Source organism: Mandrillus leucophaeus, unplaced genomic scaffold (assembly GCF_000951045.1).
Source record: "Mandrillus leucophaeus isolate KB7577 unplaced genomic scaffold, Mleu.le_1.0 Scaffold1699, whole genome shotgun sequence".
NCBI classification, from domain to species: domain Eukaryota; kingdom Metazoa; phylum Chordata; class Mammalia; order Primates; family Cercopithecidae; genus Mandrillus; species Mandrillus leucophaeus.
This window is the reverse complement of record NW_012101697.1, coordinates 128,760-143,113: the sequence shown is the minus strand read 5'-3', so window position 1 is coordinate 143,113 and position 14,354 is coordinate 128,760. Positions and strand designations below refer to the sequence as shown.

At 44.2% G+C, this 14,354-nt stretch overlaps 1 protein-coding gene across 1 annotated transcript in view; it reads left to right on the top strand.

Annotated features, from left to right (window-relative positions):
• Positions 1 to 4,217: 4,217 nt before the first annotated feature.
• LOC105537163 (HLA class II histocompatibility antigen, DP beta 1 chain-like) overlaps positions 4,218 to 14,354 on the top strand; it is an 18,518-nt gene continuing 8,381 nt past the window's right edge. Inside the window, exons 1-2 of the mRNA XM_011976671.1 lie at positions 4,218 to 4,341; positions 8,823 to 9,086. Of these exons, the coding sequence (XP_011832061.1) occupies positions 4,242 to 4,341; positions 8,823 to 9,086 (364 nt within the window). The 5' untranslated portion in view covers positions 4,218 to 4,241. The remainder of the gene's footprint in view (positions 4,342 to 8,822; positions 9,087 to 14,354) is intronic.

The following is a 14,354-nucleotide window of genomic DNA, read 5'->3' as shown; positions in this document are numbered from 1 at the left end:
ATCTTGTCCTCCAGATGCTTACAATTCACAGAAGGGACCACAAGTGACAAGACAACACAGGCCCAGATGGATAAGTGCAGATATGGGGCATGCACAAGATGCTGCTGTCAAGGCATCAGGGAAGGCTTCCTGGGGAACAGATGGCTTCAGTGTAGACAGTCCGAAAACAGGGCAGAAGCCACTTCTCACACAGCAGGAAGCAGGTTCAAAAGCGTGGGCCCAGTGTGGCACATGACGTATTTGAAGAACTTCGGATGCTTCAGTGTGAATGGAGCCAGCTTTGGATGTGGAACAGCAGCAAGAAAAGAGGAAAAATAGACAGGCAGGGGCTGGATCATGACAGATGTTACATGCAAAACTCGGGAGTCGTTACTCGGGAGTCCTGGAAGTCATAAGGAATTATTGAAGGATTTTAAGCAGGAGAGTGATGGCACATTTGCAATTTAGGAAGATCACTATGGCAACAGTGGGTAGTATGAGTGGAAGAAGTTGGTTCAAGAGGCAAGACCAACAGTGCCTGAATAAAGAGAGAGGAAATGGGCACAGTAGCAAAATGATGGAAGAAGAGGACTTAATTTGATTGACATTAAAGGGATTATTGGTGAGTGATGTCGGTGGTATCTGACGTAGAAAACTCCCAGATAACTCTTATTCCTAGACTAGCCAATGCAATCATCTCTCTTTTGTGTGTGTGTGTGTGTGTGTGACTTTTCTAAATTATTTTGATTGACAAAAATTATTTATATTTATCGTGTATGTTGTTTTGAAATGTATGTACATCATGGACCGGCTACATCAAGCTAAAGAATTTGTGGCTCACCTCACATACTTATTTTTTGTGGTGAGAACACTTAAAATCCACCCTTTTGGCAATTTTCAACAATACATTGTTAGCAACTATAGTCCACGTTATACAATAAAACTCTTAAAATTATTCCTCCAATCTAAATGAAATGTGTCCTTTGAAATGTATCCTAAATGAAATGAAATGGATGTATTATTTGACCAACATCTCCCCAGCCCAATGAAAACATCTCAATTCCATTCATTAGAAAGGGTAATGAGAGAAGACAGCCTGGCTGAGAGAAGACACTGAGTTCAGTGTGGGGCTATTGCACTTAGCATATCTGAAAGTTATCTAGGAATAATAATACATAAACATTCATGTATGATGGGTGGTCTCAGGAGAGGAGTTTAAGCGAGAGAACTGAGAGTCATCAGACATAGTTGCAGGTTAGATGAGCTTTTCCAGGAAGAGTGCCAAAAATCAGAAATGCAGGGAATCTCAGGATATGATGAGAGGATATGATAATTAAGAGATGATTTCAAAGGATGATAAGGAGGATTCAGTAAATAGGAGAAAAATAAGGACAGAGTAGCTCATTAGAAAGAAGTGGATTACAGTGCAAATATTATCAGTAACTCAAGTCAGAGGCACTGAGAAGAACCCACTGGACTTGACCTTCTGCAGAGGTTCCTGATGGCCATGATGAGAGGGTCCTCAGGGATGTACTGGAAACAAAAGTCAGAAGCTTAGCTCCAAGTGGGAGGACACAGAGAGTGTCTCTAGGGTAGGATGCAGACTGAAGGCAAGGTTGCTTTTTTATTAGTTGGTTCATAGTTATGTTGTTTTTTCCCCCATAGGTTATAGTGGTACAAGAGATATTTGGTTACACGAATAAGTTCTTTACTGATGACTTGTGAGATTTTGGTGCACCTATCACCTGAGCAGTATACACTGTACCCTATTTGTAGTCTTTTATCCCTTGCCCCCTGACTCCTTTCCTCCCAGGTCCCCAAAGTCTATTGTATCATTCTTATGCTTTTCGTCCTCTTAGCTTAGCTCCCACATATCAGTGAGAACATATGTTTAGTTTTCCATTACTGAGTTAGTTCATTTAGAATAACAGTCTCCAATCTCATCCAGGTTGCTGCAAACGCCATTAACTCATTCCTTTTTATGGTTGAGTAGTATTCTATCATATATATCTATATGTATATCTGTATCTATCTATATCTATCTATATATCTCGATATATATATCTCACAGATATATAGATATAGATATATCTCACAGTTTCTTTATCCACTTGTTGACTGATGGGTATTTGAGTTGGTTCCATGATTTTGTGATTGCGAATTGTGCTGCTACAAACACGCATGTGCAAGTGTCTTTTTCATATAATGACTTCTTTTCCTCTGGGTAGATACCTAGTAGCAGGATTGCTGGATCAAATTGTAGTTCCACTTTTAGTTCTTTAAGGAATCTCCTCACTGTTTTCCATAGTGATTGTACTAGTTTACATGCCCACCAGCAGTGTAGAAGTGTTCCCTGATCACCATATCCACACCAACATCTACTGTTTTTTGATTTTTTATTATGGCCATTCTTGCAGGAGTGAGGTGGTACCACCTTGTGGTTTTGATTTGCATTTCCCTGATCATTAGTGATGTTGAGCATTTTTTATGTTTCTTGGCCATTTGTACATCTTCTTTTGAGAACTGTCTATTCATGTCCTTAGCCCACTTTCTGATGGGGTTGTTTTTTCTTACTGATTTGCTTGTGTTCATTGTAGATTCTGGATAATAGTCCTTTGTGAGATGTACAGATTGTGACTACTCTGTGGGTTGTCTGTTTATTCTGCTGATAGTTCCTTTTGCTGTGCAAAAGCTCTTTAGTTTAATTGAGTCTCAACTATTTATCTTTGTTTTTATTGCATTTGCTTTTGGGTTCTTGGTCATGAAATCCCTGCCTAAGCCAATGTCTAGAAGGGTATTTCCCACGTTATCTTCTAGAATTTGTATAGTCTCAGGTCTCAGGTTTAAGTCCTTAATCCATCTTGAGTTGATTTTTGTGTAAGGTGAGAGATGAGGATCCAGTTTCATTCTCTTACGTGTGGATAACCAATTATCCCAGCACGATTTGTTGAAAAGGGTGTTCTTTCCCCACTTTATGTCTTTGTTTGCTTTGTTGAAGATCAGTTGGCTGTAAGTATTTGAGTTTATTCCTGAGTTCTCTACTCTGTTACCTTTGTCTATGTGCCTATTTTTATACCAGTACCATGCTGTCTTGGTGACTATGGCAGGGAAGCTGAGCTTTTTCCCCACAATTCTATACTGACTCCTTCTACTGCATAATTATTTTGTTCTCTTGAATTTTACATGCTAGTCTTCTATTTAAATTTTAATGTTTAGATAAATAAATGAAGCCACTTTTCCATTTTCTTTATTAAATTAGGAGGTCATACAGGATCACATTTATAGGTCTTTAAATTCAGGAGTAATATTCTTTGAAAATTTACTAAACTATTCAGTATAAACACAACAGAATCAGATGTTTTGGAAAAGGTAGGGTCTTTTATGACATTTTTTTCATTTCTTCCTCATTCACTGTATAATTTATAGTCTCATTTTTCCAAAGCAGTTACAGATCTGTTGATCTAATTTGATCTTAAGAGTCCTGCTGTAGAGGCAGGTTATATCATCCCCATATTGAAGACAAAGTATTGAAGTCCAAGAGAGGTGGTGTCCTTAAAGCTGCATACTTACATAGTAGTGTAGGTGGTGTGTCCATGCTCCCAGGTGTAAGGTTTGAGCTCTGCTGACCCCGATGACAGTCCTATGGAAGGAGCCAGTATCCTCCGCACATCTCAGGACCCACAGACATGCGGGAGAAAGAAGATATGAATGGGTGCTAATCTGAAGCATGGCCTTGAACAAAGGCAAGACAGCCTCCAGGCCTCATTTTCAGATCTGGGATGGGTACTTTAATCTCTCTAAATTATGCCACTGAATGACCTTTTACACACTGAGATAGCATTTCTTCCACACCAGGCCATGTCCTGTGGGTGTGTGAGGTGTGGCAGAATTCAGGAAATGGTAATGCCCATAGATGGGTCAGCAGAATATGAGATCACCTTCAGAGCAAAGAAAACGCATCATCTCCCCAAAACTCATGACTCTAACTGGTTAAAATGAGTGTCACTGTTCTCCATCTGTCATCTTAACAGCATCACCAGCTCCATATTGTCAGATCTTTCATACCAACTTTCTGCCCAGTGAGCAATGACTCATACAAAGCTCAGTGCCCATTGGTTCTTTTCTCAGGGTCTGTCCAATCCCAGGGTCACAGAAGACTACCTGGGTTCATGGTCTCTAATATTTCAGACAGGAGCTTGTTTTAATGAGTCTTTATTTTCCTGACTGCAGCTCTCTTCATTCTGCCATCCTTTTCCAGCTCCATGATGATCCTGCAGGTTTCAGGGCATCCCTGGACAGTGGATCTGACAGCACTACTGATGGTGCTGCTCATATCTGTGGTCCAGGGCTGGGCCACTCCAGGTAAGAGCAGAGCTGCCATTCCTGGAGGGTCTGGTTCAGGGAACAATTCCTAGGGGTCTTTCTCTTCATGGAACCAGACTCTGAGACAGCATGTGGGGCTCCTGCCACAGCCTAGTGTCCTTCTCTCACAGCTGGAGAATCAAACTCGCCTCCTATGGGACAGGTTGCTATCCAGTGGGTCTATTGTCTCTCCAGGAACATGGACACAGTAAATAAGGAGCCCAGGGGTCAGGATGCTTGTCTATGGGGAAATGGGGCCAAGAGGTTCAGGATAACCTTGGACAGACAAGGTTTTCAGAGAGAGAGGTTGGCAAGTGCAGGCTCCTGGGTGTGCTCACATCTGCATCCAACCTTGAGGGGACTCAGGCAGAGAGCCCTTAGCTGGTGTGTCCAGGCTCCAAATATCACTGAGGATTCAGTGCTCATGGAGAATGCCTCTCGTTCTCCAGGGTGGAGCAGGAGCCCGTGCCCCTTGGACAATAAAGGCAAGATGGGAGGGAGGAGGACAGGTTTGAGCCCCTGAAGGCACTCTCGTTGAAGGTATTTCTCCCAGCCTCCCCAGAACTTGGTTAGAGTATCAGGGTGGGTTGAAACTTGTCAGAAGAATGAGATAAGGATGTGTGAGTACGTGAAAGAGATTGAATGTAGGTTATCAGACAGCCAAGGAAGCCGTAACCAAGGGAAAAACTTCTGTCTCCTGCTGTCTCCTTGTGGCTGGTGTAATATTATGGCTTCTATGACCCATTGTTTTCCTCTCAGAATGTTCTTACCTTTCTGGCCCAAATTTACATCAACACCCTGAGAGGAAGGACTGCAAAGTAGGCGCCTTACTTTTCCACTGACTTCCACCTTTCTGCATAGACCCTTCCTCTGAGACCGTTCCACATCCACCTAGGACCTACCTAGAAAGTACTGTCCTCATGTCACCTCCCCATTTTCCAGGATAACAGCTTTCGAATCTCCTGAGGACAGCCCCTCAAACCCCAAAGCCCCTCACCTGTTACCTCAGGTTCATTGTCCAGGAAAGGGTGGAGAACCTGCACTTGTAGTCACAGAGGGGTGCTGAGAACTAACCAGCAGGAAGGCTCAGCTCTGGAAACTGGAGAGGGGTGAAGTTGGGGAGAGAGGAGGCTGGAGCAGCACTGGTGACACTGAACAGTGTCCAGCAGGAGGTCCATAGCAACAGTGCCCGTAGGTAGAGTTGTTTGTAGGATGAGGGGTGGTGTTGGGAAATGCCATGGAAACCTCAAGGTGCAGGGTAGCAGAAAGCACAGGAGGGAGTGTGATGATGCTGGGCAGTGAACGGGTGGAGGGGCAAAGACTGGGTTGAGGTTGGTGGGGGAATGAGATGAGGCAGTGGAGCCATGTGACAGGCACTGAGGATGGGTTATCAGAACTCCCTGCATAGAATGAATGTTCAATCAAAACCTGCTGGAGGGAGAGCTGGAGCCATAGGGAGTGGGTAGAATGGACAGGGCCATTTCCACAATTCCCCGCATGCTCTTCCAACTCCACACGCATCTCCATCCTCAAACACAGCACAAGAGGAAAGGCACAAGGAGCCAGGCTGTGGCTTAAAGTGAGGGAGGGGAGGGTGGAGAAAAGCTTGGCTGAGACACCACCTAGGGAGCAGGAGGTGACACAGCAGGTGGAAAAACCAGACTCCTGGAGGCAACACCCTTTTGTCTCTGACAGGCTTTAAAATGGGCTTTTTACAGCTGAGTTTCTTACCTCACCCCACCCACTACCCCAGGCATTAGGGCCACACTCCCGAGTCCTCCTGTCACACCAGCTGGCACTTGCAGAAGCTCCTTGTGCATTTGAGTCTTTGGGTACTTACTCTTCTGTTAATCTAAGTCCTCAAAATCACTAGCACAGAAGACAGGTGGGAAGATCCAGTCAGCAAACAGCCAACACTTTTCAACCATTAAGGTCTGGTGCCCGTGGAAAGTCTTCCTGAGGTTTTCCAGTAGCTCATAAGCTGATCCAGTTCCTTTTTCATATGCATTTATTTAGAATTTTGCTCCTATTCAAACAGGTCACACAGTGAAAAGAGGAAGGGAACTAATTAACATGGATTAAGCAGTGACAGATACAATACTATGTATTTTACATATGTGAGCTCATTTGGTTCTCACAGCAATTTTGCTAGGTAAATAGTGTTATTACTATTTTGCCTTTCAAGAAATTGAGAGTTAGAAGGTTGTTTCTTGCCCAAGATAACTTAATAATCAGTCGTAGTGCAAGAACTGGAACCCCTACCTGGGACATGTTCCTTTTCTTACCCATATGGCCTCCCTTATATCTTTCTGTAATTATATTTTAATATATCCTATTCTGAGTGAGAGATGAATTCACACAGATCATTGATTTTCAAATTGTGCTTTGGGTAACTCAATTGTCAAGGGTTCCACAAACAGGATAAAGTTTCCCATATACAAAAAAAAAAAAAAAAAGAAGGTTTCAAATTCCACCATACACTCATCACTTATGTCTGCTTTGCAGGTAAAATTCCATTCAAAAAGTTAAATGTTGCAAAGGAAAGTTTTGAAATTCTTACTCTTGACTAAAACGTGTTCTCGTATTGGTGAATGAGGAAGAGAAACAAAGACTAACAAAATGAGAGGATACACACTCAGAGTGGGGCAATTGAATAGGGAGAGGTGGACTAAAGGGGCTGGGGGTGACTGGCCTGGGTGTTTAGGAGGCTGGAGCCCAAGGCACCGGGAGAAGAAGCAGGTTAGGATATCTGAAGTCCTGGGATCTTGCCTTAGAGATGACACTGGAAACTACAGGCTGAGTGTATGGTGCCCCTGAGCCCAGCACCACCCCTTCTCCACTGTCCTCTGCCACCAGCTGTGCATCTTCTGTGAGGGGTGAGTTAACAAACATGAGTTGTAAATTTGTAGAACATGAAACAGGTGTCCAAAACAAATCTTTTTGCTGTGTGCAAATCACAGCACCTTAATTTCTCCACTGTGACCAGGAACAGGTCAGGACTGAAGAGGCTCAGACAGAAACAAGCAGACATGTGCTGGGTCATTGCTACTTCTGTATACACATGCACCTGCCGGACACTGCCATGGTGCTCCCTAGGAAGAACCACAGGTGGAAAAGGCTGCCACACTTCTTATGTAAAAATGACACCATCAATGCTTCTAAAGCTAAAGGAGTCCAGCCACTTAGTATTCTGGTTGTTCTGGTGATTTTCATCGATTAAGATATTTTTCAGGTATTTTGAGATCAAGTCTTTCTACAGCTATGTTTGAAAAGTGAAAATTAACTTTCAGGCTACATTGTCTTTCTTATGGCAAACTTGAAGAAGTTTTAAGAAATGCATTTCTGGCCGGGCGCGGTGGCTCACGCCTGTAATCTCAGCACTTTGGGCGGCCGAGGTGAGCAGATCTCGAGGTCAGGAGTTTGAGACCAGCCTGGCCAACATGGTGAAACCCCGTCTCTACTAAAGATACAAAAATTATCTGGGCGTGGTGGCTCACGCCTGTAATCCCAGCTACTCAGGAGGCTGAGGCAGGAAAACTGTTTGAACCCAGGAGGCGGAGGTTGCAGTGAGCCGAGATTGTGTCACTGGACTCCAGCCTGGGCGACAGAGTGAAACTCCATCAAAAGAAAGAAAGCGAGAGAGAGAGAGAAAGAGAGAGAGAGAGAGGGAGGAAAGGAAGGAAAGAAGGAAGGAAGGAAGGAAGGGATGCTCTGAAGAAAGAAAGAAAGAAAGAAAGAGAGAGAGAGAGAGAGAGAAAGAAAGAAAGAAAGAAAGGAAGGAAGGAAGGAAGGAAGAAAGAAAGAAAGAAAGAAAGAGAAAGAAGAGAAAGAGAGAGGAAGGAAGGAAGGAAGGAAAGGAAAGGAAATTCATGGAAATGCATTTCTACATTTCCAGCATGCAGAACAGCAAGAGCAAGTTGAGGTATTCTCAAGAAACTGGCAGAGAAAAGAGAGCACCTAGCTGTAGAAAGGGAAAGAAGGAAGGGAGGGCTTCCTGGAGAAGGTGACATTTGAGCCAGGACTGACATCAGATGGAAATGTCAGGCAGGAAGTTGGGTAGGGGGAGCAGCTCCAGCCTCCAGGTCCCCAGCTTCTCCCATGCCTTCTGTTTCTCTGCCTGAGGGACCCCCCCCCCATGAGATTCTGCTCCTCCCTGAGACTTCACATGAAATATTTCCCCCTCCTCCTCCAGCCACCAGCAGAAGGGGCTGCTTTCCCTTCAGCGTGGGCCTCTCCCTAATGATTACTCAGCCACCCTGAGCAGTGAGTCTCATTCTTTTCAGCAAATCCTCTCGCTGCATGGTGAGAAAACTGAGGCCTGGAGAGGGTCTGTGACCTGCCTGGGACCGCAGAACTCGGTAGTAGGAAAAATCGTATTTTTAAATCCAGCCCTGAGTGGGAAGATTTGAGGAAATAGCTAATATTGAGGAGGGGGTGTTGTTGGGGGTGGCACCACCCCCATCTCTCCACCCTCTTCACAGAGAACTCCGTGTACCAGCAACGGCAGGAATGCTACGCGTTCAATGGGACTCAGCGCTTTGTGGACGGGCCCATCTACAACCGGGAGGAATACGTGCATTTTGACAGCGCAGTGGGGGAGTTCCTAGCAGTGATGGAGCTGGGGCGGCCCACGGGCGAGTACTTGAACAGCCAGAAGGAATTTATGGAACGGAAGCGAGCCGAGGTGGACAAGGTGTGCAGACACAAGTATGAGTTGATGGAGCCACTCCTCTGGCAGCGCCGAGGTGAGGGCTGTGGACCAGGACTCCTGGGGCAGCCGTGGGGGCCTGGCCCAGGGAGTAGGGGCAGCTGGGCCGGCCTAAGGGACCTTAGTGCCTGGAGGGAAGGGGACTTTGGGCTGGCAATTGATGGGAGGAGCCCAACCGGAGTTTGTCAGGAGGGTGAGCACGGAGACTGGGCTGAGCTTGGAGTGAGGAGGATGGAGGGAGAGAGACTCCCGGGATTTCATCAGGCCTGGCAGCTGACTGCATGTGGGGGTGAGGGGAAAGGTCACACAGCGTGCAGGGGTGTGGTGTGGAGTTGGAGGTGGAGATGGCACAGCAGGCCACGCAGAGAAGAAACCGGCAGGGAGACCCCTGGGTTTGAGATGCTTGAGGGGCAGATAGATGGTCTGATGGGCAGGTAGAGAGAAGAGTTTGCAGCCGGGGAGGGGCCTGGGGCTACATGAGACCACCCAGGGAGAGGGGACCCAGCGGGAGGAGCATAGGACTGGATCCTGGAAACTGGACATTGTGATTTTGAAACGGCTCCATTGTCTGGGGTATATACCCTGGTTTTTTGTCATGGCCGAGAAAATTCACGACACAGACACACATAAGGCGTGGGTTTGGGAGTGGAAAGTTTAATAGAAAAGAAGAGAGAAAATCCTTCCTCGTGCTGAGAAAGCGGGTTGCCCAAAAGAGGGTCTGCGGTTTGTGGTGGAATGCAATCGGTTTTGTACAGAGGCTTGAGGAAGCGGTGATTGATTTACAAAGGACTCAGGGCATTGGTTTGACCAGTTGTGTTACTTACATAGCCCACGAAAAGGCTGACTCTCCCACCCTAGTCTTTTATTATTCAAATGCGGCCTCCAACTGGTGGTGGACATGATACCTGTACATGTGGTTTTACCTGGAGGCTGCCATGACACCCGTAAACGTGGTGACAAGGAAAAGCGAGTGGGAACCGCCATATTGGATGTACCTGACTTCCAGGTACGGCTGCCAGCATTTACATGTAAAAGCTTCAAGTTTGTGTATCTATGCCTGAGTGTTCAGGCTGCTTTCTGTTAGAGAAGAAATGGTTTGGGGCTGCTTTTTATTAAAGGAAAATTCCATTGAGAACTTTTACCCTTTCTAGCTGCCTAAAAATAATTTATTAATAACTCCTGTATTATTTCCTCCCTCAGGAGACATAACCATAACTGCTGTTAGGGGGTATTAGATGACGATTCTTTCTGGCTACTTCCTGCTGAAAAGGGGCGTCGTGCTGGGGGACTGCAGTTGGGGCTTCAACTGAGGTTGATCTAAGGCTTCTTGGAAGAATGACATGTCCGTGTGTGGCTTTGTTTGCAGCACCAATTTGAAGTTTGATTGTTTCTAGGCGAAAAGAGATAAATTTTACAAGAAGGTTTAAAATATAGGGTTACCATATGAGTATTGAGATTACCACTGTTAGTAGGGTCCTACAGACCATAAATATGACAGTAGAGTTTGATACCTGTTAGTTACACCAATAGATTGTGATACTGATTTGTGTCCACTAGATGTCGCTGTACATCACCAGAAAGGTTAATATAAAAGTAACATTTCTTTTGCGAAAAACATATATTTCCCCCTTGACTTGCTGCTAGGGCATAATTTTAAGTTTAGGCCATTCTTTATAACTCATTATATGATTGGGAGAAATATGTTATTGGGTGGCTAAAATAACTTTGGTGCTAATCTTGGCAATTCCTTTCCTTTAATTATTAAATTCCTTAATTATTAAATTCTTTCATGACTTTCACAGACCCTCTTACAGCATACTCAACTTTCTGACTTGTCCTAAACATCTTTCCTTTAAACAGCCAGTTCCTTTAAACAACCAGTCATTTCCTTTTAGGACAAGAATTTACTATACAAGATCGTTTCTTATATAAAATCTCTTTCTTTCTAACCTTCTTTCCACAGCTTAGAGTGCACCATATTACCAATCTTCAATAAAAAGTCCTATCAAATTTAGTGATAGTAAAACTTCCATGCTTACTTCTTGTCTGTAACTCTTACTCCTGCTGTAAGCAAAACAAACTTGACCAAATCCTTCCTGCAATTATGAATTCTGTCATAAAGATGATAATTAGGCAAAATATTACAGCAATTAGAATTTTACAACCAGAATTCGACATTGTGAGTGCCACAGTATATAGTTCTATTGCAAATAATAGCATGACTATAACAATTCCCACGAAAGTGGTGTAGTAAATAATTTCTGTTTAAAACTTTACTTGCCAAGATACAATGTTTCCCTTTGGGGATTTACAAAGTAACAAATGCAGTCCCATGTATAATTAAAATCTCCCTGCAAATATGCATTAAAAATAAGTTCTAATACTGGACAGTGAATTTTGAGAGGAAAGGTAGAAATGATCAACAGTACCTGGTGAGGTACGAATGGCACTAAGATGAGTAGCCCTCACTCATTTACTTATCTTTTATGATTTTCAGCTTAAGATCTTCTATTTCTCCACATTGATATTCAGGATGTTCCTCTGGGCTGTCAAAGGTTGCTCCCTCAGCTTTTCAGGCTTTGACTTGAGTGTGATAAATTCAGAAGTTGATACCTGTAACTTTTACTGATAAGGGGGTTGAAAGAAGACCTGTGTAGGGCCCTTCCCACTTGGCTTAGGGAAGGAGAGAGAGAGATGAGTTTTCACTAATACCAAATTTTCTGGCTAAGTAAAGGTGGTCCAATTTCCTGGGGTTGGCCTTTTGCTAGTTGTGCCAATTCCTGTTGGAAGTGAGCTAGAGAGGTTACATTTTTAAACTTAGAGGTTTTCTGCCTGAAAACAATCTCTGAGCTCATTGATACGTTTTATCCTTTCTTACATGAAAAGCTTGGTGAAGGATTTTAAGGACTTCCCATTGACTGGAGGCTGGTAAACAAAGTTTGTCATCCTCAGGGCTGGGATACCCTTGAGAAATGGCTTATTTTATTTCTGCAGGGGAATACTGAGGTTTAAATTCTCTTATGGAGGCTTCTGAGATTAAAAGGGCTTGAAGTGTGTTAATGCCTTGAGGTTTCCTTGCCCTGGTTTAGCTACCTGGTCAGCTAACCTATTTCCTTTGGCTACATCATCTGTTCCCTTTTGATGCTCCCTATAATGCATTACTGCTATTTTTCATGAAAGAAAAACTGAGGATAATAACCTGTTAATTTCCTGATGATATTTTATAGGAGATCATTTAGTGGTAAGAGAATGTCTTTCCTTTTAAATAGCGGCATGAACACGGAGAGCTAAGCAGCTATCTTTCCCTTGCTTAATTTAAGTGCTCTTGCAAGAGCTATTAATTCAGTTAATTGAGTGCTTGTGTCTGGGAGAGACATTATTTAGAGTGACTACTACTTATCCTGCCTTATGTATTCTTGCTTTACCTGCTGTTTGTTAGCTAAAGGCTCCCCTAGAGGACAGTAATCCTGCTACATTATGTGGGGTGTAAACAGCTAAATTATTTCCTAAGGTTAATTTGGAGGTTTTTTTGACTGGTAGAGCGTAGTGAAAATGGCTTGGAAGCATATGTAAACAATAGGTCCTCCTAACTGCAATTAGGAAGTTGAGAAAAATATTGAAATAGAGTTTTTCCTGAGACTCCTTACAATCATGCTATGGGAAGAAGAGCGGCCTGGATTAAAGAGGAGAAAAGAGAAAGAGGCTGGCTCTACTGTTTAGAAGGAGGTATGCTTTCCTTCCTTCAATTTCCAGAATCACCTGGCGGCTCCTGTGCTGCAATGGCAGTTTGAGCCACTGGAGCTGGGGTATGAGCTCCGGGACCCATGAGTCCTGCTGGGCCATCTGTGAGACGGGTTCTGACCCCAGTGACCTCCGTCTCCGGGGGCAGTTTGATCTCCAGTGGTCTCCACCACAGGCTGGACAAGGTTGAGGTGTCTTCCTCTTGCTGTTTGGGCACTCGTTTTTAAAATGCCCTGGCTTCCCACACTGATAGCAACTAGCGGATGCACCTCGGGGATCCTGGACTTTGCAAGCCTGCAAAGCTGCTACTAGAGCCTCTGTCTTTCTCCTGAGCTTTCTCTTTTTTGGGGCCTCCTCCTGGTCCCTATTATAAGTGACCACCCTCAGGAGGTTTTCCAAGGAGCTATCTGGTCCTATAGCTTGCTTTTACAGTTTCCTTCTAATATCAAGAGCTGCCTGTGTAATAAACTCGTCCTTTATAATGAGCCATCCCTTGACTGAATCAGGGGCTAAGGAAGTGTGCTCTATTGGTGCCTCTCTCAGCCTTTCTATTGGTGCCTCTCTCAGCCTTTCCATAAAAGCTGCAGGATTCCCATCTGGCTTTTGGTCTATCATAGACAGTTGAGAGGAATTAAGAGGTCAGGCCTTAGTTCTTCATAGGCCCTCTAATATGCATATTTAAAAGTGCTTCCATTTCTATTCATTTGCAGAGCTATTGGGGTCCCAACTGGGGTTGTCAAGAGGAATTGCTTCCCTTCCTATTGGGAATGGTGTTTCTGCTATTTTTTTAACTTTCCCTATCTCTTTTCTTCCCTTTTGGTGTATTATAGGAGACATGTTGCTCATCTCCGAAAGTATCTGCTGCCTGCAAATCTGCCTGCTTTTCAACTGCGGTTAGAGTTTGGTTTAGGAGCAGCATAACATCCTTCCATGTGAGGTGAAACACTTGAGTTAAATTCTGGAAAGCTTCTATATACCTATTGGGGTTGTCAGAAAATTGGCATAAGTCTTCCTTTGTTTGCCTAAGGTCCTGTAATGAAAAGGGAGCTTGAGGTTGAAGGGGACCAGCCCCTCCACACCTGTGGGTATTTCTGGTCAGGTGGGACAAGAGACTGAGAAAAGAAATAAGACCCAGAGACAAAGTGTAGAGAAAGAACAGTGGGCCCACGGGACCAGCGCTCAGCATACGGAGGACCCACACCGGCACTTGTCTCTGAGTTCCCTCAGTATTTATTTATCACTATCTCTACCATCTCAGGAAGGGGGATGTGGCAGGACTATAGGGTAATGGTGGGGAGAGGGTCAGCAGGAAAACATGTGAGCAAAGGACTCTGTGTCATAAGTAAGTTTAAGGAAAGGTGCTGTGCCTGGATGTGCACGTAGGCCAGATTTATGTTTGACTTTACACAAACATCTCAGTGCTGTAAAGAGCAGTATTGCTGCCAGCATGTCTCACCTCCAGCCATAAGGCAGTTTTCTACTATGTCAGTAAGTAGAATGTACGATGGGGTTTTACACTGAGACATTGCATTCCCAGGGATTGAGGAGGAGACAGATGCCTTCC